Genomic DNA, 26053 nt, shown 5'->3' on the forward strand with positions numbered 1-26053 from the left:
CACACTTGGACATGTGGGTCCAACGCAGCTGACTCTCTACTGCACACTTGGACATGTGGGTCCAACGCAGCTGACTCTCTACTGCACACTTGGACATGTGGGTCCAACGCAGCTGACTCTCTACTGCACACTTGGACATGTGGGTCCAACGCAGCTGACTCTCTACTGCACACTTGGACATGTGGGTCCAACGCAGCTGACTCTCTACTGCACACTTGGACATGTGGGTCCAACGCAGCTGACTCTCTACTGCACACTTGGACATGTGGGTCCAACGCAGCTGACTCTCTACTGCACACTTGGACATGTGGGTCCAACGCAGCTGACTCTCTACTGCACACTTGGACATGTGGGTCCAACGCAGCTGACTCTCTACTGCACACTTGGACATGTGGGTCCAACGCAGCTGACTCTCTACTGCACACTTGGACATGTGGGTCCAACGCAGCTGACTCTCTACTGCACACTTGGACATGTGGGTCCAACGCAGCTGACTCTCTACTGCACACTTGGACATGTGGGTCCAACGCAGCTGACTCTCTACTGCACACTTGGACATGTGGGTCCAACGCAGCTGACTCTCTACTGCACACTTGGACATGTGGGTCCAACGCAGCTGACTCTCTACTGCACACTTGGACATGTGGGTCCAACGCAGCTGACTCTCTACTGCACACTTGGACATGTGGGTCCAACGCAGCTGACTCTCTACTGCACACTTGGACATGTGGGTCCAACGCAGCTGACTCTCTACTGCACACTTGGACATGTGGGTCCAACGCAGCTGACTCTCTACTGCACACTTGGACATGTGGGTCCAACGCAGCTGACTCTCTACTGCACACTTGGACATGTGGGACCAACGCAGCTGACTCTCTACTGCACACTTGGACATGTGGGACCAACGCAGCTGACTCTCTACTGCACACTTGGACATGTGGGTCCAACGCAGCTGACTCTCTACTGCACACTTGGACATGTGGGTCCAACGCAGCTGACTCTCTACTGCACACTTGGACATGTGGGTCCAACGCAGCTGACTCTCTACTGCACACTTGGACATGTGGGTCCAACGCAGCTGACTCTCTACTGCACACTTGGACATGTGGGTCCAACGCAGCTGACTCTCTACTGCACACTTGGACATGTGGGTACCAACGCAGCTGACTCTCTACTGCACACTTGGACATGTGGGACCAACGCAGCTGACTCTCTACTGCACACTTGGACATGTGGGTCCAACGCAGCTGACTCTCTACTGCACACTTGGACATGTGGGTCCAACGCAGCTGACTCTCTACTGCACACTTGGACATGTGGGTCCAACGCAGCTGACTCTCTACTGCACACTTGGACATGTGGGTCCAACGCAGCTGACTCTCTACTGCACACTTGGACATGTGGGTCCAACGCAGCTGACTCTCTACTGCACACTTGGACATGTGGGTCCAACGCAGCTGACTCTCTACTGCACACTTGGACATGTGGGTCCAACGCAGCTGACTCTCTACTGCACACTTGGACATGTGGGTCCAACGCAGCTGACTCTCTACTGCACACTTGGACATGTGGGTCCAACGCAGCTGACTCTCTACTGCACACTTGGACATGTGGGTCCAACGCAGCTGACTCTCTACTGCACACTTGGACATGTGGGTCCAACGCAGCTGACTCTCTACTGCACACTTGGACATGTGGGTCCAACGCAGCTGACTCTCTACTGCACACTTGGACATGTGGGTCCAACGCAGCTGACTCTCTACTGCACACTTGGACATGTGGGTCCAACGCAGCTGACTCTCTACTGCACACTTGGACATGTGGGTCCAACGCAGCTGACTCTCTACTGCACACTTGGACATGTGGGTCCAACGCAGCTGACTCTCTACTGCACACTTGGACATGTGGGTCCAACGCAGCTGACTCTCTACTGCACACTTGGACATGTGGGTCCAACGCAGCTGACTCTCTACTGCACACTTGGACATGTGGGTCCAACGCAGCTGACTCTCTACTGCACACTTGGACATGTGGGTACATAGATGCTTGGGTATATATTCTCGTTAAGCATGATCAGATGGCAGCCCTGTGCAAAGTCACCACCTTTGAGGAATAATAAGAACAGTTTCTTGGGAAGTGACGTGTCAGAATGGCCAGGAGCACAGGTTGGAAAGCTGTGGCTTGAATGCTGACCCCCCGGGTATGAACTGTGCATCTGGGGGTTAGTTATAACTCAGTTCTCTGTGTTTGGCTTCCCTCGTCTCTAAAATGTAGATAGTAAGATCCGTTACGTAGGATTGATAAGAAATTAAATGAAAACATGGATGTAGAGTGCTCAATAAATGGTCTCTTTATTATTTGTATGTGACTTTGGAGCTTTACAAAGAGTACTGACTTTTTTATGTTTGATAAATACAATAATCCTAGGAAATATTAAAACAGATACTGTTTTCCCTATTGTGCCCATGAAGACAGTGGATTGTCTTAGAAATGGCCTGTATCTGCTCATGAATGAGCAAGTGTAGGCCTGAACCCAGGTCAGCAAGTTGTCTGGGTTCCGCCTTCAAAATATCTAGATGGATCCTTCTTGTCACCTCTACTACCACCACCCTGGTAGAGGGTAGGCACCGTCCGCTCCCGGCTCCTAATTGGCCTTCAGTTTTCACCCTTGCTCCCCTCATGAAATCTCCATTTTGTTAAACCTTAGATCACTCCATGTCCCACCCCAGGTCAAGGCCTCCAATGGGTAACGGGTTTCCCATCCCGCTCAAAGGAGAAAGTTGCAACCCCTTTAGTTGCCTTCAAGGCCCTTCTGGATCCATTCCCACATCATTCCCTCAGCCACCTGCCCTCCCACATCCACCCTGTTCCCTGCACACACGGGGCGCGTTAGGTGCCATGCCACCTCAGTCCCTTCCTCCTAGAGTTCTTGTCCCCCAGCTGAATGGCTTGTTCCCCCTCCTCCTTGAGACCAATGCTAAAGGGGCATCTCAGTAAGGCCTTTCCTGACTATGCCACTGAAAATTGCAATCCCACCCATAAAACTCAGTCTCTGTCTTATTTTCCTCCGTAGCCCGTCTTCTAACATGATGTACTGCTGCCTTCTAACCGGACACTTCTCATCCACTTGTTTTGTTTATGTCTACCTCCCACCGCTAGAATGAAAGCCCCAGGAGGGTGGGTCTTTGTTTTTGTTTATTACCATATTCCCAGTGCTCAGAACAGAGCCTGGTATCATACAGCAGGAGCTCAACAGATATCTGTTGGGTGGTTGAAGGCCAGCTGGGTGCTCTGTCCACTAAACCATTCACTTTCCTTGACGCTGCAGCACACCCAGAAAAGCATTATTTCATCTTGGCGGGACAGCGTGTCTTGTGCTGTTCAAATGCGAGGCTCTGAGTAAAACCAGGCTCACCAGGAGAGATGTCAACAATGTCAAAAAATAACACTCAGGTATTCAATTTGCCTCAGAATTGTCCCAGAGACCGCCAGTCGATCCAAAGGAAGACAGGCCTAGTGATACCCTGAAGCAAAAGCTCTAGGCCACCAAAAATTGACAAAATCGTTTTAAGAGGGACTCCACTGAGATCTGGATAAAATCTTTACTATCTGACAAGCTGGTTGTCAAGGGTGGATTCAGTACACAAAGATATTTTTAAAAATAAAATAAAAACGAAGAAAAGAAAAATATATATAAAGCTAAAGAATTATAATAAAACAGATTTTTTTTTTTGGAGACCAAGTCTTTCTCTAGTACCCAGGCTGGAGCACAGTGGCACAATCTCGGCTCACTGCAACCTCCACCTCCCAGGCTCAAGCAATCCTCCTGTCTCAGTCTCCCAAGTAGCAAGGGCCATGGGTGTGTGCCACCACCCCTGGCACATTTTTTGTATTTTTAGTAGAGATGGGGTTTCACCATCTTGCCCAGGCTGGTCTTGAACCCCTGAGCTGAAGGGATCCACTGGCTTCAGCCTCCCAAAGTGCTGGGATTATACGCGTGAGCCACTGCCCCAGACTAATTATAATAAAACAGATCTTTACACCTCGATTCATTCAATCAATATTTTTGAGTGCTTATAATAGAGCCAGCACCGTGCTAGGCACAGAAGCTGTGGAGATAAAGACACCTTTTCCGCCCTCACGATCTTGATGACTAGTGGGAAAACCAAGTCAACAAACAGAAGAAAAGTGAGGGAAGTGCAGCAGTAGGGCCGGGGCCAGTGCGGGTACTACCAGATACGTTTAAGAAGAGCCTCATGCAATCTTGGGGTATCAGAGGAGGTACCCCCAAGGCTTACTTTCCCTTTGAAAAATCATGGTGGAATGGAGGTGGTGGCAGTGATGCACAAAGATGTGCCTGGAAGGGGAGCAGCAAGTACAAGGCGAGAGAGGTAAAGGTGAGGTGGTGACATAGACAGGAGTCAGGTCATGAAGGGGATAAAGAATATCATGCTAACCATGCAAAATGTTTTTCCGGGTAAGTAAAGGGTTCAAACTCCAGTTCAAAACTGAGTAACTTATCTGAGCAAGAAAGAATTGGTCCAGGCGCAGCGGCTCACATCTGCAATCCCAGCACTTTGGGAGGCTTAGGCAGGGGGATCACAAGGTCAGGAGTTCAAGACCAGCTTGACCAAAATGGTGAAACCCCATCTCTACTAAAAATACAAAAAATTAGCCGGGCGTGGTGGTGGGCGCCGGTAGTCCCAGCTTCTCTGGATGCTGAAGCAGAGAATTGCTTAAACCTGGGAGGTGGAGGTTGCAGTGAGCTGAGATCGCACCACTGCAGTACAGCCTGGGCGACAGAGCAAGACTCCATCTCAAACAAACAAAAAGATAAAAAAGAAAGAAAGAGTTAATCATGGCTAGCCCACTTCAAAGGGGTAGGGCCTCGTTGACTGGCACTGGAAGATACTTGGACGAGGAGAGAGGGATGTGCCAAGAATCCAAGCTGAAGAGTGTCCCCTGTGCTCTCCAGCCACGCTGTCCACTGGGGCAGCCATGAGCCACCTGTGGCTGTTTAAGTTAACATTCAATGCAAATGTTAAAGTTCTGTTCCTCCAGCCACTTGCCACATTTCAGATGCACAATAACCACATATAGGAGTCACTCCAAACCTACGCTGGTTGACTGCGACTGCCCAGAAAAGGTAAATCAATAAATAACCACATGTAGCCAGTATTAATATCTACCATTTTGGATAGTGCAAAGAACATTTTCATCATTACAGACAGTTCTTTTGGACAGCATTGTCCCAGATATTTTTGTTGTTGTTGTTACTTTGTTTTTTTTTTTTTTGAGACAGAGTCTCGCCCTGTCACCCAGGCTGGAGTGCAGTGGCAGGATCTCGGCTCACTGCAACCTCTGCCTCCCGGGTTCACGCTATTCTCCTGCCTCAGCCTCCTGAGTAGCTGGGACTACAGGTGCCACCATGCCTGGCTAATTTTTTGTACTTTTAGTAGAGATGGGGTTTCACATGTCAGCCAGTATAGTCTCGATCTCCTGACCTCGTGATCCGCCCACCTTGGCCTCCCGAAGTGCTGGGATTACAGGCGTGAGCTACCGCGCCCAGCCTGTTGTCGTTACTTTCTACACATTAGAGTCAGTGGTTCTATTACCACGGGTGGCTCAAGTAGTCTTACAAGCACAGGAGAAATTACAGATATACAGCACATAGCAACATTTCAGTCAACAGTGGATCACCTATATGACAGTGTTCCCGTGTGATTATAAAATACTGCATCTTTACTGTACCTTTTCTAGGTTTCACTATGTTTAGATACGCAAATACCTACCACTGTGCTACACGCGCCTACAGTGTACAGTACAGTATTACAGCATGCAGCCCAGGTGTGTGATAGGCTGTGCCATGTAGGTATGTGTGTGTGCACTCTGTGATGTTCATACAGGACAAAATGCCAACAGTGCATTCCTCAGAGTGTACCCCTGTCATTCAGTGACACACGACTGTAATTGCTATTATAAATCACAGCGGACCCTTGAACAACATGGATCTGAACTGTGCGGGTCCACTTGTATGTGGATTTTCTCCCGCCTCTGCCACCCCTGACAAGCAAGTCCGGATGAACTGCACGTTTGAAAGACCTAGAATGTATCAGAAAGAAGATAGGAGAAACCAATAAATGAATAAGGCATGTATCCATATATCAAACTAACCACATTCCAAGTTGATTTAAGTAAATGGCTAAACAACATAAAAGCGGTCAGTTCTCACTGAAGATGTTAATTTTTTCTTTAAAAAGTTCCTGACATTTTGCCTGTGAGGCTGGTGAATTCTCGATCTTATTCTTGACATAAGCTCTCCATGATCTACTTGGGTGATTTCTGGTGCGTCCGTGTTAAGCTGGGATAGAGGGACAATCCCACTTCCGGTGAACATGGCAGAACGGGAGGAGGAAGTGGGCCCTCGGGAGATGACCATACCTGTGTTCCACTCATGGTGGCAGCCGCCCCAGGGCAGGTCGATGGTGAAGCTGCTGAAGAGGTAGAAAAGGGCCCAGGCCAATACAATGATGTAGTAGACGTTGAGGAGGATGACGATCATCTGGGAGGCGTAGCCAATGCCTGCGGGGAAACTGCAAAATTGGGCTAGGGAAGGCGGATGGTGGTGGCGTGCACCTGTCATCTCAGCTATGCGGGACGCTGAGGTGAGAGGACTGTCTGAGGCCGGGAGTTCAATTTACCATTGAGGAAAACTGCTATTTTTGTAACTCCCTGTCAATCTATAATTATTTCAAAATAAAACTGTAAAGAAAATCCTATATATGGAGAAATAATGAAATTAAATACTGTAAATTTTAAATACTTGTGTCAAGATAGAATTTTTATTTTTTTAAGAGGTGGAGTTTCACTCTTATCGCCCAGGCTGGAGTGCAGTGATGCAGTCTTGGCTCACTGCAACCTCTGCCTCCCAGGTTCGAGAGATTCTCCTGCCTCAGCCTCCTGAGTAGCTAGGATTACAGGTGCCCACCACCACACCCAGCTAATTTTTTGTAATCTTTTTATTTTTGTATTTTAATTTCACCATGTTGGCCGGGCTGGTCTCAAACTCCTGACCTCAGGTGATCCACCCGCCTTGGCCTCCCAAAGTGCTGGGATTACAGGCCTGAGCCACCACGCCCAGCCAAGATAGAACTATTAATGAAATAATTTTTTCTCATTTAAAGTTCTCTTTTAAAATTTTTATAATTGAGCGAAATATGTCTTAAAATACAACAACATTTTTATGTATTTAAAACATATAGCTAAAGTAGCTTTGCACTCTACTTACTTAACCTAAAACCTTTGCCCCATCCTCGCTGCTGTTTCTTGCCCATTCTCTGATGGATCAGCTGACTAGCTTAGCATGCAGCCCACAAACCAAGGGTTTAGCATAGAGACTCGCAGTCTTATCTTAACCTCAGAACTGCTACTAATCACTCAAGTCATTCCAAATAAGGTTCATAACCACTAATGAAGATGCTTTGGAATCAGATACAGAGCTACTCACCCTCAAAGATGGGGCAGATCTTCCTCCAGGCTGTGATGCCTCCCTGGCTAGTGTACTGGCCTAGTGCTGTCTCCAGAAGGAAGACAGGAATGCCACAGGTAAAGAGGAAGACGAGGTAGGGGATGAAGAAGGCACCTGTGGTTAGAAAACAGGCTGTTCATTTCCTGGGTCTATTCTCCTCATGGTCTGCACTCACCTCCTCCCATGACCAACCCACACTGCCAGTCAGAATCTCGGAGTAGAGAACATGCAAAGCTGCAGGAGACAGCTGCCTAGATGTTTGGAACCACAGCAGAGATCAAGAGTCACCGTGTTACTACATGTTCTCTTGCCTTTTTTCACTGCAAAGTTTCAGTCTATACTGAACAATTACTGCCTAACACATAACTTGTGGCAATAACAAGGAGCGTATTAAAAAACGGATGTCTAGGAGCGCTGGCACAGCCCACAGGCTATCATTCTTTTCAAAGAAATCATTGCTGTTAATGTCAGGTAGTCTTTTAGTAGGCTGAAATCAGAAGCCCTTTCAGTCATTGTTGTGATTTGAATGTATCCTCTAAAGTGTGTGTGTTGGAAACTTAATTCCCTGTGCAACAGTGTTGGGACGTGGAGCCTAATAAGATGTAAGTCATGAGGGCTCTGCCCTCGTGAATGGATTAATGTTATTACTGTGAGAATGTGTTTGTTATAAAAGTAAGTTTGGGCCAGGCACGGTGGCTCACACCTGTAATCCCAGCACTTTGGGGGGCCGAGGTAGGAGGATCACTTGAGCCCAGGAGTTCAAGACCAGCCTGGGCAACATGGGAAAACTGTCTCTAAAAGAAATACAAAAAAATTATCTGGGCATGGCTGTGTGTGCCTGTAATCCCAGCTACTCGGGAGGCTGAGGTGGGAGGATTGATTAAACCTGGGAGTTCGAGACTGCAGCGAGCTGTGAGTGTGCCACTGTCCTCCCTCCAGCCTGGGTGACAGAGCAAGACCCTGTCAAAGAAAAAAAAAACAAAGGTTTATGTGGTCTCTGTCTTTTGCATGAATAGTCTCTTGCCTTTCTGCCTTCTGCCATGAGATGACACAAAAAAGAAGGCCCTCACCAGAGGTGGACTCCTGCCCTGGACTTCCCAACCTCCAAAACTATAAGAAATAAATATCTGTTCCTTATAAATGACCCATCTCAGGTGTTCTGTTGTAGCAACATAAAATGAACTAAGCTAGTAATCTGTCTCCTTCTGCTTCTATACGCATTGGCGGAGACAAGACTACTGATGCCAGATATACTGATATTTTCTCTACCATGGACCTGTTATCTGCTGGCAAAGTGGACAGGAGAGTTCATAGGACACAGAATACCAGAGAAGAAACAGCTGCACAGAGAGGAAAATCTGCTTATCGGCAGAGGGTCCCCTCAAGCTTTCAACTGAGTACTAGTCAGTGCATACGTGTGAGAAAACTGAGGTGAGGGAAAGAACCATTCAAAATGATTAAAAGTAGTGGTGCTCACATGCTGCCAGGGTAAACTCAAGATTCACCAGGCATTAGGCAGAGTATGCAGAAAGGCATTTCCTCAGTAATGGGGAATATTTATCCCTAGACTGGGCACACTTTTAGTCCTACCTAACAAATCTTAAAAGCAAGACGTAAAAAGAGCAAGTAACTTCACTGGTCCCAGAACAGAGCTCAAGAATATTTATAGAAATACGAAATTGGCCAGGCGCGGTGGCTCACACCTGTAATCCCAGCACTTTGGGAGGCCAAGGCGGGCAGATCACGAGGTCAGGAGTTCAAGACCAGCCTGGCCAATACAGTGAAACCCTATCTCTACTAAAAATACAAAAATTAGCCTGGCATGGTGGCTAGTTGGGAGGCTGAGGCAGGATAATTGCTTGAACCTGGGAAGCAGAGGTTGTAGTGAGCCAAGATTGTGCCACCACACTCAAACCTGGGCAACAGAGTAAGACTCCATCTCAAAACAAAACAAAACAAACAAAAAAAAGTCGGGGTGCAGTGGCTTACGCTTGTAATCCCAGCACTCTGGGAGGCCAAGGCAGGTGGATCACGAGGTCAAGAGATCAAGACCATCCTGGCCAATATGGTGAAACCCCATCTCTAGTAAAAATACAAAAATTAGCTGGGCTTGGTGGCATGTGTCTGTGGTCCCAGCTACTTGGGAGACTGAGCCAGGAGAATTGCTTGAACCTGGGAGGTGGAGGTTGCAGTGAGATGAGATTGCTCCACTGTACTCCAGCCTGGCGAAAGAGCGAGACTCTGTCTCAAAAAAAAAAAAAAACAAAACAAAACTAAACTAAATTATCCAGCAACCCATAAAGCAAAAATATTACTAGGTCTGGTATTCAATCAAAAATTACCAGGAGAGCAAAGAATCGGGAAAATGTTACTCACAGCAAGGAGATCGAACCTGACCCATAACTGACACAGATGTTAGAATCAGCAGATGAGAACCTTTAAAAATTATTATAACTGTATTGCAAGTGTTCCAAAAGTTAGGAGTATAAAAGATATTGAAAAAGACCCAAATAAAGCTTCTAGACATGAGCACTACAATGTGTGAGATTTAAAGAAATACATTGGATGGGATTAATGTTAGTAGGCAGAGAAGAAAAGATTAGTGAACTTGAACCATAGTAGAAACTACCCAAAATGAAACACAGAGAGAAAAAAGAAAATTTTTGCCGGGCATGGTAGCTCATGTCTGTAATCCATGCACTTTGGGAAGCCGAGGCAGGTGGATCACCTGAGGTCAGGAGTTCAAGACCAGCCTGGCCAACATGGTGAAACCCTGTCTCTACTAAAAGTACAAAAGTTAACTGGGTGTGGGGAATGCATGCCTGTAATTCCAGCTACTTGGGAGGCTGAGCCAGGGGAATCATTTGAACCCGGCACGTGGAGGTTGCAGCAGTGAGCCGAGATCATAACACTGCACTCCAGCCTGGGCGACAGAGTGAGACTCCATCTCAGAAAAAAAAAAAAAAGAAAAGAAAAATTTTAAAAAGAACAGGTGTGCCTAAGTGGCGAGACAGCTTCAAACAGCTTAATGTAATGGGAGTCAATGAAAGAAATAAAAGGTGAGAAAAAGCTTACAGAAATAATAACTGAAATTTTTACAAATTTTATGAAAACTATAAACCTATAGATCCAAAAAGTTCAACAGACACCAAGACAAAAAAAAAAAACTTTAAAAAAACTAGTCCAAGGTGCATCATAATCACATCACTTAAACCAGAATATGGAGCTTTTAAGGGAAAACCTTAAAAGTCACCAGAGAAAAAGGACACGTATGTACAGACAAAGATAACATCAAATTTCTCATTTAAAACAATGCAAAAGAGAAGACAGTGATGAGGGAGCACATTTGTTAAAGTAATAAAGGAGGGGGGAGAAAAAAAAAGCTGTCAACCTGGAATTCTATACCCAGCAATAATACTGTTCAAAAATGAAAGTGAAATAACTGTTTCTTAAGACATGCAAAACCTGAAACGATCTATCATAAGCAGAACTGAACTATAAGAAATGTTGAAGAAACTCCTTCAGGGAAAGTGAAATGATATCACCAGATAGAAATATGAATCTATACAAAGTAATAAAGAACTTTAGAAACAGTAATTAAATAGAGAAACATATAGAATGTTTTTCTTATTATTCAAGTATTTTTTAAAAGATAATTGGTAAACAAAAATAAAAACAATGTAATACGGATTTTATAACATATAAAAATGTATAACAAGAGCACAAAGATCAGGAGGAAAGAAATGAAATTGTAGCATTTTAAGGTTCTTATATATATAAAGTGGTACATTATCACTTGAAGATAAACTGTGATAAGTTAAAGATGTATACTACAAAGTTTAAAACATCACTAATGGCCGGGCATGGTGGCTCACGCCTGTAATCCCAGCACTTTGGGAGGCCGAGGCGGGTGGATCACAAGGTCAGGAGATCGAGACCATCCTGGCTAACCCGGTGAAACCCCGTCACTACTAAAAATACAAAAAATTAGCCGGGCGTGGTGGCGGGCACCTGTAGTCCTAGCTACTCAGGAGGCTGAGGCAGGAGAATGGCGTGAACCTGGGAGGCGGAGCTTGCAGTGAGCCGAGATCGCGCCACTGCACTCCAGCCTGGGCGACAGAGCAAGACTCCATCTCAAAAAAAAAAAAAAAATCACTAAAATAACACCACAAAGCTACAGCTAATAAGCCAACAAAAAGAAGAAAGCTAACAATGGAATAATAAAAAATATTCAATTATTCCAAAAGAAAGCAGGAGGAGAGGGAAGGGGGAAACAAATAACTGATAAGACAAATAGAAAACAAATAATAAGATGATAGAGTTAAACCTAATTATATGGATAATTGTATTAAATGCAAATGGTCTAAGTATCCCAAATAAAAGACAGAGACTGTTAGACTGGCTTTTAAAAAACTGACAAGACTCAACTATATACTGCCTTAAAAAAATGCACTTCAAATAAAAAAGACATGAAGAGGTTAAAAGTAAAAGGATAGAAAGATATGCCATGCTAATACTACTCAAAATAAATCTGTGTAAAGTTTATCTTAATGTCACCCAAAGTAAATTTCAGAGCAAAGAATATGACCAAGGGTAAAGAAGGTCATTTCATAATGATTAAAGAGTCAATTACTCGAGGGTCAATTCATCAATCAGTATTTCAAGTGCATATTCACCTAATAACAGAGCTTCAAAATACATGAAGCAAAAACTGAGAGAACTACCAAGAGAAATATATAAACTAATTCCTGATAAATTTTAAAAATTTTAATAGCCCTCTCTCAATAATTTATAGAATAAGTATACAGAAAATCAGTGCAGACATAAAAGATTTAAAAATTATATCAACCAACTCAACTTAGTTGACATTTATTGAATATTCTATCCAGCAGTCCAACAGCAGAATATACATTAGTTTCAAGTGAACATGAAATATTCTACCAAGATAGGCCCGTATCCTAGACCAGAGAACAAATCTCAGTAAGTTTAAAAGGATCCAAGTAATACAAAATCGGTTCTCTGACTAAATTAGAAATCTATCAGAGAAAGACATCTGGAAAATTTCCACCTATTTGGAAATTAGGTAACACATTTCTAAACAGCAATGGCTCTGTTTAGAAGTAATCAAAAGAGATTACTATGGCTCTATTGAAGTAATCAAAAGAGAAATTAGAAAGTATCTTGAATGGAATGAAATGAAACCCAGTATCAAAATGTGTGGCATGCTGCTAAAGCAGTACTTAGGAGATTTACTAAATGATAAAAGAAGAAAAGTTTCAAATCAATTACCTCACCTTCCACCTTAAGAAATGAGAAATTATTGCTGAAATGAGGGTGTAGTGAAAGAAAGAAAGAAAGAAAAAAGAAAGAAAGAAAGAAGAAAGAAAGAAAGAAAGAAAGAAAGAAAGAAAGAAAGAAAGAAAGAAAGAAAGAAAGGAAGGAAGGAAGGAAGGAAGGAAGGAAGGAAGGAAGGAAGGAAGGAAGGAAGGAAGGAAGGAAGGAAGGAAGGAAGGAAGGAAGAGAAAGAAAGGAAGGATAAGAGCAAATGAAAGCCAAAGTAAGTCAAAGGAAATAAAAATCAAAGTGGAAATCAATAAAATGGAAAACAGGAAAATAGAGAAAATCCATGAACCAAAAGCTGGTTCTTTGAGATTATAAAATTGATAAAATTTTAGAAGATACAAATTATCAGCATGACAAATGAGAGGTATCATCAGTAAAGGTTCTATATATATATTAAAACAATAATAAGAAAATATATGAAGAACTTTATGCCAGTAAGTGCAACCTATTTACCTAAATAGGTAAAAATAAAAAATTTTCTCAAAAAACACAACTACCAAAGCCCACTCAAAAAGAAATAGTCTGAATAGCCCTATCACTACTAAGGAAAATTCGTTTTTGGTTTAAACCCATCCCACAAAAATTTCCAGGCTCAGATGACTTCAGTGGTGAATCCTCCAAATATTTAAGGAAGAAATAACAGCAATTCTACACAAACTCTTCCAAAAAATTGAAAAGATGGAATGCTTACCCAACCAATTTTATAAAGTGAGCATTACCCTGATAATAAAAGCAGACAAATACATTATAAGAAAAGAAAGTTAAAGATCAACATATTTCATGAACATAAATGCCAAAATTCTAAACAATTTTAGGAAATCAAACCTAACAGTATGTTACTAGGACGTTATATTATATAGCAATGTTTATCCCAGGGATACAAAGTGGGTTTAACATTTTTAAAAATCAACATAGTGCTGTAGCCTCCAGCTCTTAAAATAAATGGATAAATAAATAAATAATGTGACTCATCCTGTTAACAAATTACAAAAGAAAAGTTATATGATCATTTCATAGGTACTGTCAAGTATTTGACTGAATCCAACAATCATTCCTAATGAGAACTGCCAGCAATGATGAGGAGAAGAGAACTTCCTCAACATGAGAGAGGGCATCTACAAAAAACCCTGCAGCTAACATCATACTTAATAGTGAAAGACTGCTAAGACTGAGAATAAAACAAGTGTCTATTCTTACTACTTCTATTCAACATTGTACTGGAGATTCTAGCCAAAGCAATAAGGCAAGATAAGGAATTAAAGGTTATTCCAATTTAAAAGGAAAAAAATAACACTGCTTTATTCTCAGAAGACATGATATTCTACATAGAAAATCCTTTGGAATACACATACAAAAAAACCCTACTAGAACCAATCAGTGAGTTTAGCAAGTTTGCAGGATACAGGATGGGCATACATAAATCACTTGTATATGTATTAGGAACAAACAACCATAAATAAAATGTAGGAAATAATACCATTTACAATAGCATCAAAAATATGAAATACTTAGGAATAAATCTGACAAAAGTTGTGAAAGATATATGCACACTCACAACTACAAAACATTGCTGAGGGAAATTAATGAAGAGCTAAATAAATGGAGTCATACCATATTCAGGATCAGAAGACTTAATATCATTAAAATCTCAATTCTTGACTGGGCGCGGTGGCTCAAGCCTGTAATCCCAGCACTTTGGGAGGCCGAGACGGGTGGATCACGGGGTCAGGAGATCGAGACCATCCTGGCTAACATGGTGAAACCCCGTCTCTACTAAAAAATACAAAAAAAAAAAAAAAAACTAGCCAGGCGAGGTGGCGGGCGCCTATAGTCCCAGCTACTCGGGAGGCTGAGCCAGGAGAATGGTGTAAACCCGGAAGGCGGAGCTTGCAGTAAGCCGAGATCGCGCCACTGCACTCCAGCCTGGGCGACAGAGCGAGACTCCGTCTCACAAAAAAAAAAAAAAAAAAAAAAAAAAAAACTCAATTCTTTACAAATTGGTCTATAGATTTAATACAATCCTAATCAAAAGCACAACAGACTTTTTTGTAGAAATTCACAAATTCTTTCTAAAATTCATCTGAAAATGCTAAGGACCCAAAATTGCCAAAACAAAAACAAAAACAAAAAAACAAAAAAAGGGCTGGGCGCAGTGGCTCACGCCTGTAATCCCAGCACTTTGGGAGGTCGAAGTGGGCAGATCACAGGGTCAGGAGATCGAGACCATCCTGGCTAACATGATGAAACCCCGTCTCTACTAAAAATACAAAAAAATTAACCGGGTGTGGTGGCGGGCACCTGTAGTCCCTACTTGGGAGGCTGAGGCAGGAGAATGGCATGAACCTGGGAGGCAGAACTTGCAGTGAGTGGGCCGAGATCGCACCACTGCACTCCAGCCTAGGAGACAGTGAGACTCTGTCTCAAAAAAAAAACAAAAAAAAAAAAACACCTTTGAAAAAGAAGAACTGAAGTAAAATTTTGGGCTTAATTCCACCTGGTATTTATATTATCCTCAAGCACAGTAATGAAGACAGTGTGGTACTGGTGTCAAAATAAACAGATCAATGGAACAGAGTAGAATTCATCAACAGACCCACATACGTATAAACAACTAATTTTCGATGAAGGTATAAAGGCCATTCACTGGAAATAGGACAGTCTTTTCTACAAATGGTGCTGGTATAAGTGAATACCTATACAAACTCCAAGAAATGAACTTCAACCCATCCCTTCACTGTCTACAAAAATTAACCCAAAATGAAACATAGACCTGAATGTAAAACCTAAAACTATAAATCTTCTAGAAGAAAATATGAGGCCTTGGGTTAGGCAAAGATCTCTTTATATGACATCAAAAGTATGGTTTGTAAATAACTAATTGATAAACCAGACCTCATCTTTATTTATATATTTATTTATTTATTTAAAATGCCTTCTCTTCAAAAGACACTGTTAGGAAAAGGAAAACAGTCCAGGTGCAGTGGCTCATGCCTGTAATCCCAGCACTTTGGGGGGCCAAGGCTGGAGGATCGCTTGAGCCCAGGAGTTTGAGATCAGCCTAGGCAACATAGTGAGACCTTGTCTCTACAAAAAAAAAAAAAAAAAGTTTTTAATTTTCTGGGTATGGTGAAACATGCCTATAGTTGCAGCTACTTCTTGGGAGGCTGTGGTGGGAAGATCATTTGAGCTCAGAAGGTCAAGGATGCAGTGAGCCATGAGTGCACCACTGAACTTCGGCCTGGGTGACAGAGTGAGATCCACCTCAAAAAAAGAAAAGGAAAATTACAAAACACAGAATGAAAAAAAAAGTATTTGTAAAATGCATTTCTGTTAAGGGACTTGTGTGTTAGAATATATGAAGACACCTCAATAACAAAGGATAAACTACTGATATGTGAAAACTACAAATGAATCTCAAAATAATTATGCTGCATCATAATTATCAACATACTGTATGATTCCATTTATATAATATTCCAAGAAAAGCAAACTAGTTTAGTTTGCATTTAGCATAATTATTGATTGCACTGGGATACGATGGCAGGAGTGAAGTTGGGAGGAAGGAATTAGAAAGAGACAGGAGAAACTGTTTTGGAGGTGATGGACATGTTTATTATCTCAATTGTGGCAGTAGTTTCATGGGTATATACATATGTCAAAATTTATCAGATTGTACGCTTTAAATATGTGTGGTTTATTGTAAGTTAATGAGGAACCCAGTTCTCCAGGTCTTCACCTTCTACTTCTCAAGGTTGTAATCTACACATCCATAATTCAGGCACTAAGGGAGATTTGATGATGAGGACAAAGAAAGAAAGGTAGCAAACAATTCAGCCTAAAAAGTCCATAAATCAATCCAAGGTTTGCTGAGCAGGAGGGAAAACAGGAAAGAGAGAACCCAGCAGCTGACAGGAACAGTCACTGTGGAGAGCCCAGTCCAGAAAGCAACAGCGATGGGCCCAGCCCAAGCCCCTCCTCATATTCACGTTGCCTGCTCTTTCTCTACAAACCAAGCCAATATTTAACTGCACTGGGCCCCGTGGTCAGCTGCTCCCACTTTCTCTGCTTCTTGGAGCACCTTGGCAGCCTGCCAAGAGGGACAAAGTCCATATACCTGCAAGGAGGAGCTACAGGCCCTAGAAGTGTGAGAGGGGTCGGGGTGGGAGGAGGCCAAGGGGGGCCAGGTACAGACTGAGGAGTCCTGAAGGGCATTCCGCCTCTTCCCCTCCGCAGGCACCACTGTCAAAAGATGAAGTTAGTCCTGGGGATGGCAGGCGAAGTTCACAGTTCCCTGCACCCCATATCAGGCGTACTGGTCTCAAAAATTCTAAAACGTGCTGGCATTGTCTCCGTGAGATGGGAGAGGCCACATCCCCATCCCAGAAAGGAATCACTCTCTTGGCCCCCCTTCTCAAAAGGAGCACGCTCTGTGGTGTCACCAGCCAATTCCTTAAGGCACAAACTGACGATCGTCCACTTGAGCAACAGAAGAGTGAGGAGCTTCCATGAGGTGTTATGTGCTGTCCTCGGCCTGAGCCTGCCCAACAGCGGGCCCTGAGTCATTAACTGCACTTGATAACACACTGTCACACACTGCTAAATAACCATTACTTTTATAGGGACACATGAAAAACGCTCCTTATTTCTCTTTATTCTCCACTATCTAGAAACAGCATAGGGCTAATGGTTTTCCTTGCTGCCAAGGGAATCCTCTTTGTGTGGGCATCCCCGTGCACCTTCTTTACAGGCTGGAGCTGCGGGGTCTTTCCCCTCCAGGCCCTTCCGAGAGGTCCTGCTGTCCTGGCCTCACATGGTGACTCCAGTCCCAAGTTAATTCTGGGTGTTGAGCAGCTCGGCCTGCCAGCAGCCAGGGTCCAGGCAGCTGGAGAGGTCTCAGCTGAAGGCCGGTGTTCTGAAGCACCCAGGACCTGGGTGTTGGAAGACTGAGGTTCTGAAGAGGAGTTGGAGGGGACAGGGAGGAAGTCCTCACAAAAGGTGGTCTCCGGCTGGTGTCCTGAGACTATTAGAAAAATTAAAGGTTCTTGGCATGGGTAACTTCTGCCCCTAGTGAAATTTCAGCAACCTGGACTTAGAAATTAAGTGAAAATGTTGGCAGATGGTTTTTTCATCTGGGCTGAGATAGGCAGGAAGGTGATTTAAATTCCCTGCTGGCTACTGACAGTCCTATTACCAGAACCCTCTCCCGCTAGCTTCTTCCCACATCACGCCTCCTGTGTTATCCAGCATCTCCTCATCCCATGACTGGAACTTTGGCTGGGCAGGCCCTAGTAGAAAATCATATTTGCTTTTCCTCCTGGCAGCTGAGGGTGGAGGGCTGGAGGAATAGTTCAAATGTACAGCTTCTTCAGCCACCTCATCAGCTCAGGGCCCCATCGCTAAGGGTGCCTGGTCACTGGCATACTGTGGCTGCTATGCAGGACTCACATGGCCTCCTTTCGTCCAGAAGGGAAATACACAAGGAAGGGTGGATTTTACCTGCTCCCACATTTTGCCCCAATAACCCACATTTACTATCTTCAATTATTTCCTCCCCATCTCCCCCATTATCTTGAATCCATTTCAATCAGTCCTTGCCCCCAGCCCTCCACTGTAACCGCTCTTACCAAGGTCATCAATGACTTCCCAGCTGCTAAAACCAACAATCAATTTCCTTTCCTCATTTTTTAAACCTACCTGCAGCCTTTGCTGCAGTTAATCTCTCCCTCCTCCCTGACAGAATTTCTTCACTTGGCTTTCCAAAACACTTCATTCTCTTGGTTTTCATCCTGCTTTACCAGTTTCTCATTTTCTGTCTCCTCTGCTGGTTTCTCATCTTCTCCCAGACCCACTAAAGGTCCTTACTTTCTTTTCTTATACCATCAAAATGCTAATGGTCCCCAAACACACACCTCCAGCCAGATCTCTCTCACAAACTCCAAACTCACATTTTATTGCCCAGTTGCCATCTCCACTTGCACATCCGATAGATACCTCAACTCAACTTTCCCAAAATTCACCCCCTTACTTTCCCTTCAAAACCTGCTCCTTTGGGGCGAGACACAGTGGCTCATGCCTGTAATCCCAGCACTTTGGGAGGCCGAGGTAGGCAGATCACTTGAGGCCAGGAGTTTGAGACCCGCCTGGCCAACATGGTGAAACCCCATCTCTATTTAAAAAAAAAAAAAAAAACAAAACCCACAACAAAAGCTTGCTCCCTTCATGGCCTTCCACATCTCAGTGAATGGCAGCTCCTTCCTTCCAGTCACTCAGGTGAAAACTCTTGGATTGCTTAGATGGGTGCTAGCAGTGGAGGGGATGTGAAGCGGTCAGGTCCTGCACATCTCATGGGTGGGGGGATCTAGTCCCAGGCATTCTGGATGCTGAGTTATTCACTCTGCCAGCAACCAGGGTCCAGGGAGCTGGAGAGGTCCTGAACCTCCCAGGACCTGCGTGTTTGGGTACAGTCAACAGTTACGAGAGGTGGAGAGAATTAAGGATGACTCCAAGATTTTTGCCTTATAACTGGTCAGCTTCTGCTCTCACTCCCCTATACTCAGTTCTCAACATAACAGCTAGAGATTAGTTTAAAATATAAGATGACTGGCCAGGCACAGTGGCTCATGCCTGTAATCCCAGCACTTTGGGAGGCCAAGGTGGGTGGATCACCTGAAGTCAGGAGTTTGAAACCAGCCTGGCCAACATGGAAAAACCTCATCTCTACTAAAAATATAAAAATTGGCCGGGCATGGTGGTGCACACCTGTAGTCCCAGCTACTGGGGAGGCTGAGGCAGGAGAATCACTTGAACCCAGGAGGTGGGCTGAGGTGCTGAGATCACACCGCTGCACTCCAGCCTGGGTGACAGAGTGAGACTTCATCTCGGGGGAAAAAAAATGTAAGATTACTGCTGCTCAAAACCCTGCCCTGCATCTGAATGTCACTAGAGCAAAAGCTGAAGTCTGAGAGTGGCCAACCTAGCATACCTCATCTGCCTGCCTCCCTGTCCCAGCCCATTTTCTTCCCTGACCTTACCTTCTATTCACGTGCCCAGCTCCAGGCTCAAGTCCTCAAATAAGCCAGCCAGGCTCTTGCTTTGGTTCAACCTTTGTTTCCTCTGCCTGGAGCAAAGCACTTTCACCCCACCCCATAATATCCACAAGGCCAGTTCTCTCACTCCTGGCAAGACTTTGCTCAAATGCTCTCAATGACCACCGTTTTAAAAATTGCCACCACCCACACTCACACTCCTGATCCCCTTTACCCAGCTCTCCTTGTTCTTTTCCTATAGCACTCATTCATTCGGGAATGCTATCTAATTTACACATTTATCCCATTGATTGTGCATTGTCTGTCTCCCTCCTCTAGAATGTATGCCCTATGAGGACAGGGAGTTGGTCCGTTTTGTTTATAGATGTATCCCAACCACCTAGAACGATTCCTGGCTTATGCTACGTGCTCAGTATTTGCTGGTGAATGACACAGTCAGGCTCAGGGCTTGGCTGGGTGTGCGCCCAGGCAACGGACAGAGCCTGGAAATTCTAAAGCCATTAGGAAGAAGCAGGTGCTTGGGGGTGGATCAGCCACAGGTCCTGGACAGCAGGGAGACTATTTACCTAGGAGACGGTGGAGGTGGGCATCCCTCTCACTCGCCTCCCTAAAAGCCTCCCCATTGCTTCCAACTTCGGATGGGCTTCTTCGTATCACTTTCTCAGCTTGCCTGCCTTTTGACTACAGTTTTCAGCTGTTTGCCTTGTGTTCTATCATAGCCTTGCCTCAGCCCTTTCCCTGCTCTGGAACTCATTTCAAATTAGATCTACCAAATGTTGATGCTGGAAGAAACCAAAGAAGATGTCACTTATATTTTTAGTTTGGAAGTAAAATTGTGCTTTGAGGACGTCTTCGTCCCTGAGCTTCTCACTAAACAAATACTATGACGAATTAAGACTCCTTGATTGCCTTCCCCTCCCCGCCAAGCACAAGAGTGGCTACTTGGAGCCATGAATTTCAAGAAAGGGCCCAGAAGCAGACTGATAGGGTGCATTACTGGAGGATGGCACACGCTGGGGGTATCCCAGCATCCTCTCCAGGGCTTGCTCAGAACACTCTTCCCATGCCCAGGAGCCCAGGCCCCAATCTGAGAATGGTGAGTTCAGATAAAAGCACTAAACCAGGATGAAAGGGGTCAAACCAATCTAAGGGTTTCCATTCTCCCAGCCTCCTGCCCACATCAGCAGCAAAGAGCCCTTTCAGGAAGAGGCAGCAGTCTCTTCTTCGGCAAAGGGACAGGAGATGACAAGATGAAGTTTAAGGGCCCATTTTCTGTAGGAGTTTGCTTTGCCTGGGAGGCGAGAGGAGTTAACTGATGACAGAAAGGCTAAACTGCTGAGAACACCAAAAAAAAAACAGAAAAATAGGCAGGTCCAGGTTCCTCTACTGACCACACACATCCTTGATCAGCCTGCTTACCGTAGTAAAGGAGCCATTTCACGAACCCAGCCCACGGCCCTGGGTGACTCACACCCTCCAGAGCAAACCTGCGCCCTGCCTGCAGCTCCCCAGTCCCTCAGAACACTCCCCTCCAGCTGAAGCCGTCCATCAGCGAACAGGGAAGAGGAGTGCTCAGGCCCCGCGCTTGGTAAGGGAAGAAGTTATGGGTAGGCAGTGTAAGGGTTAAACAGAGAACTTGACCGGATGGCAGGATTCCCACACATGTCAGGACTCTCCAGGGAATCAGCGTGCTGAAAGGCAGGCTCTATCCAGGGAGGAGGAGACCACAGCCGCCACCCTGCTGCCTCCACTTCCCCACACAGGACCCACGTGAACAACCAAGGGCTGTGGGGGCTGTTTTCCCCTCAGGCCTCTGTTCCCACACAAGACACAGTCAACACATTCCCAGGCCCACACAGACTCACCACAGAGCCCTGGGACCCAAACATTGCCAGACAAAGGACCAGGGAGAGTCCCTCATCCCCCGCGTTCCTGTCACTGCTCCCCTCCACTTTCCCCTGTCAGCCCAGTGGTTTGCATTAGACCTGGAAGGCAATCTCTCCTACCTCTTCGTGCCATTCCTGCTAATTCCCAGGCCAACCTTTACCCAATTCCAGAGAGGCTTGCGGAAAGCTGCTCACCTCCTAATCTCTCTGCCATGTGAGGAGCTAAGCTGGTTACCAGGTTCCAGACCCACAGTCCCAATGCCAGCTTAGTCCCCAAGCCTCCAGCTTTCGTCCTCGGCCAGCTCCGTCTCCCCGATTCTCCAGAGGGAGGGTACTCAGGCCTAAATTCCTAAACAAGCACGTGGTGCACTCAGCACCAGGTAAAAAGTGGGTAGACCTTCCCTCTTCCCTCACAGCACAAACTGTGCAAATTCCTATGATTTCAGGCCACTGGCCAGAAATTCCTAGGAAGAAGGGACACACCAGCCCATTTTCATCCCTCTGGAAACACAAGTTAACCTCCAACCCAGGGACAATCCCCAGTTGCCACAGACCTGGGAACCAGACTCCATGGGCCCAGGGCCTCTCTCGTGTTCTCCTCCAGTTCCCACATCTCCACTCTGTATTGAAGGCTTGCTTTCTCTAAAATCCTTGTGAGACTCAAGCTGGATGCGTTTGGCAGCTCTTACTCACCTGCAAAAGGGTAGGTATTGCTTTAAAGAACCTCAAATCCTGTAGCCCATGAACTTGCCCCTCCTCTCATCATTTTCCCTGATGGCTACCTCTGTATCCCACGTTCCTCCAGGCCTGGCTGCAGTCTCACTACCAAATCAGACCTGGGAACCCCAGGCCTGTCAGCTTCACACGTAAGCAAGGAGCCATTCCTAGCCCACTGGTCACCCAGAACGCACCAGTACCTGGGAAATCCCTCTGGGGCTTCCCACAGAAATACAAAATTCGCTGAATGTGGGTTAGTGGTTGCAAAATTTGTCACTGCTGCAAGGATAGCAGAATTACCCCAGGCGGCTGGAAGAGGTGAATGAGAAGCCAGTGATGACATAGTAAAGAGCCGGAGGTAATGCTCTCCCTACAACACGCACACATTTGTACCGGGAAATTTTTAAAAAGAGAGCCTGTACTAGAAGGGGTTGGGTAAGGGATGGCTTAGGGAACCTCCCCCTGCCAGCAGAGTAGGAAAAAGACACCAGGCCAAGGCTGGGGAATCTTAAGACCACAGAACAGTTTGGTATTGACATCATCATCAACAAAGCTACTATTTATTAAGTTCTTTACACACATTATCTCTAATCCTTACGACGACCTTGAAAGGCAGGCATTATTATCTCGATTTGCAGGAGTGGTAACTGATGCTCTGAGAGCTTAAGTAACTTGTCCAAGATCACACAGAGGGTAAGCAGTGGGGCCAGAATCCAAACTCTCCTCCACCTGGTTCCAGCTTGTGCTCACATTTCTACGATGCCACATGACAATAGAAAGAGCCCTGGGATAGTCACGGGATAGTCCCGCATCTTTCTAGGTCTTAGTTTCTTACAGAGAGTCCTGAATGACCGCTAAGCGTCCTTCCAACTCCAGAATTCTATGCATCTATGGGACTCCCCAGAGGGGCCGAGAGCGCAGGAGATGGAAGTGTCCTCCTTCCAGGAGCGGGTGGGGTGGCACAAGAGCTCTCACCTCCCCCATTTTTGTAGCAGAGATAGGGAAACCTCCAGACGTTGCCCAGCCCAATGATCTCCCCGGCCACTGACAGCACAAACTCCATCTTGTTGTTCCAGTGCCCCCGCTCCAGGGTGCCATCTTCCTCCTTCTTTTCCATTACTGGATACACTGGCTTTGTCTCTCCATTACTGGCTGTGCCTGAGGCCCTGCTATCCATCCCACCTGGAAAACAAGTGGGAGGCCCTGTTACTGTTGGGAACCCCAGAAGGAAACCCCTCCTCCTCCTTTTACCAACAAATCCATAAGGGGATGAATGCCCTGGAAGAGGCGACTGCTATGCCCTTCCCTGTAGACCATGTCCTCCTTAGCACTTCTCAGTGGTAGAAGCTGGGTGACAGCTACTGAACGTATATATCCCTTTCCTGTTCCAGGAGGAAAGTGTTGGTGCTGATGGACAGCATCTGCTTCCACTGTAAGGCCCTCTTGGGTTGAGGCTTGCAGACATGGAGGAGTTCACGGGCCGCTGTGCTGTCTAAATTCTCCCTGCCGCCCTACAGTCAGCCTCACCCGGATCAGCACGTGCTTCCGTCTCTTTACTCTCTATGCTGGGACATGTGGAAAGGATGGGATTTTACATGTCCTCAAAGCCACCAATTTCCCTTGCAGGAATTTACCCTGAGGAAATAATTGTGATTGTGAGTGAAAGGTGTAGCATGAGGATATTTATTGTTTATAACAGCGAAAAATCAGAAAGTACATAAATTGTCAAAAATGGTAGATATGTTCATAAATTATGGCACATTCATATAATGGACTACTATATATAATCATTAAAACCTGTGTTACAGAAACAAGTGTATCGGCACAAAAGGATGCTCACAATATATAGTAAAACCCAGTACATACAATATGATCATGCTTGACAAATATCTTAGAAAGTATTTATAGGCATTGACAGATTAGGATAGCCACCAAATGTTTTTCTTTCAGCAGCTGGGTTATAGGAACATTTCCTTATCTATATTTTCTACATTTACATCAAAAAATATGTTTTACTTTTGTAATATAAAAATAAAAGCCAGTTTAAAAAAAAAATCCTGTCAAAGGACTGGGAGAGTTGAGTGGGACCAGGAATTGTGAATAAGATGAGGTGGTCTAAGTACTCCTTCTATGTCTCTCTGAAATCAGCAGAAGGGAGACATGAGCTATGTGCTCTTTTTCTCTTCTGGTGACGACAAATGGAGTCTGTGACAGTAGAGAAGATGACATAAACTAAAAAGCCATAGTTTTAACCATTCACTGTCAGAAGTGGCCCATTCCAGACTATTGGGATTGAGGATGACTGGGTGTGGCTCCCATCTAGTCAGCAACTACTATAGACTAGGCACTTCACATGCATTCATTTCATTTAATTCTCACAGCAACCCTGAGATGTAAGCATTATTACCTCCCCTTTATAAATAAGGAAGTTGCAGCTCAGAGAGGTTCAATAATGTGACTGCTGCTGCCATGTAGCTAGTAAATTGCACAGCCAGGACTTAAACCCACTCTGCCCCTGCTCTTTCAGTTCCAGCCCTTTGATTACAATGGCTACCCAGGTTCACTGGCATATCTACTAAAAGCATCTTCTAATGACTTCTGCCTTGATTTTGCAGAGTGGCCTCTTTTCTGGAGAAGTAGGCAGATGGACTTTTTTCTAACCCTCAAGCAAAGTTCATGTTAACAGAACTTTCTCAGCAGTAACCTCTTCTGGCCACAGACTCTCCTTTGGCTCTAAGCCAGAAAGTCAGAGTCAGGGAACAGGCCGGGCGCGATGGCTCACGCATGTAATCCCAGCACTTGGGAGGCTGAGGCGGGTGGATCACCTGAGGTCACAAGTTTGAGACCAGCCTGGCCAACATGGTGAAACCCCATCTCTACTAAAAGCAGGAGAATCGCTTGAAACCAGGAGGCGGATGAAACCAGGTGCAGGGAGCTGGGATCACGCCACTGCACTCCAGCCTGGGCAACAAAGCTGAGACTCCGTCTCAAAAAAAGAAAGAAAGAAAGAAAACAAAAAAGGAAGTCAGGGAACAGCAGGTATCTATGTTTATTTGATAAGTGAGAGAATGAGCTCCTTTCTACAAAGGAGAAACTCAAGTAACTGGTCCCAAGAGGGCTCCCCAGTCCTTTCGGGAAGGTTGTCAAGGTACTGACTTTGCTGGAGGCATCCCCTCCCTTTACCAGCTGATGGATCCCTCCCGGTGATGGAAAGCCTTCCCTTCTCCGCCCTCCCAGACTCTAGGAGAAACAGTAGCCCTTTCCTGGTTCCCTTAGCCATTAGCCATTAGAGCTGCTTCCCAGAGGTAGCGTGTTGTGTCTGAAAGGCCATGAGCTGTAGAGCCAGATGAGACCAGGTTTAAACATTAGTTTTTTCTCATACCAATGTCTGACTTCAGAGAAGTTAATGAATGACTCTGAGTCTTCGTTTGTTCATCTGTAAAAGTGGGGATGATTGATAGGATATACTTAGCTATAAGAATTAAATGAGGAAATATACATATATATATGCACTTAATAGAATAACAGGTACT

General features: G+C 45.1%; 1 protein-coding gene across 2 annotated transcripts in view; it reads right to left on the reverse strand.

The window, feature by feature from the left end:
* The window catches only part of SLC6A13 (solute carrier family 6 member 13), a 50423-nt gene that overhangs the window by 21916 nt on the left and 2454 nt on the right, over positions 1–26053 (reverse strand). For both annotated transcript variants that reach the window (XM_030939722.1, XM_010375984.2), the window contains exons 2-4: positions 23496–23702; positions 7508–7642; positions 6442–6582 (exon numbers count right to left, since the gene is read on the reverse strand). In XM_030939722.1, the coding sequence (XP_030795582.1) occupies positions 6442–6582; positions 7508–7642; positions 23496–23702 (483 nt within the window). The remainder of the gene's footprint in view (positions 1–6441; positions 6583–7507; positions 7643–23495; positions 23703–26053) is intronic.

Source organism: Rhinopithecus roxellana, chromosome 10, assembly GCF_007565055.1.
Source record: "Rhinopithecus roxellana isolate Shanxi Qingling chromosome 10, ASM756505v1, whole genome shotgun sequence".
Taxonomy (NCBI): domain Eukaryota; kingdom Metazoa; phylum Chordata; class Mammalia; order Primates; family Cercopithecidae; genus Rhinopithecus; species Rhinopithecus roxellana.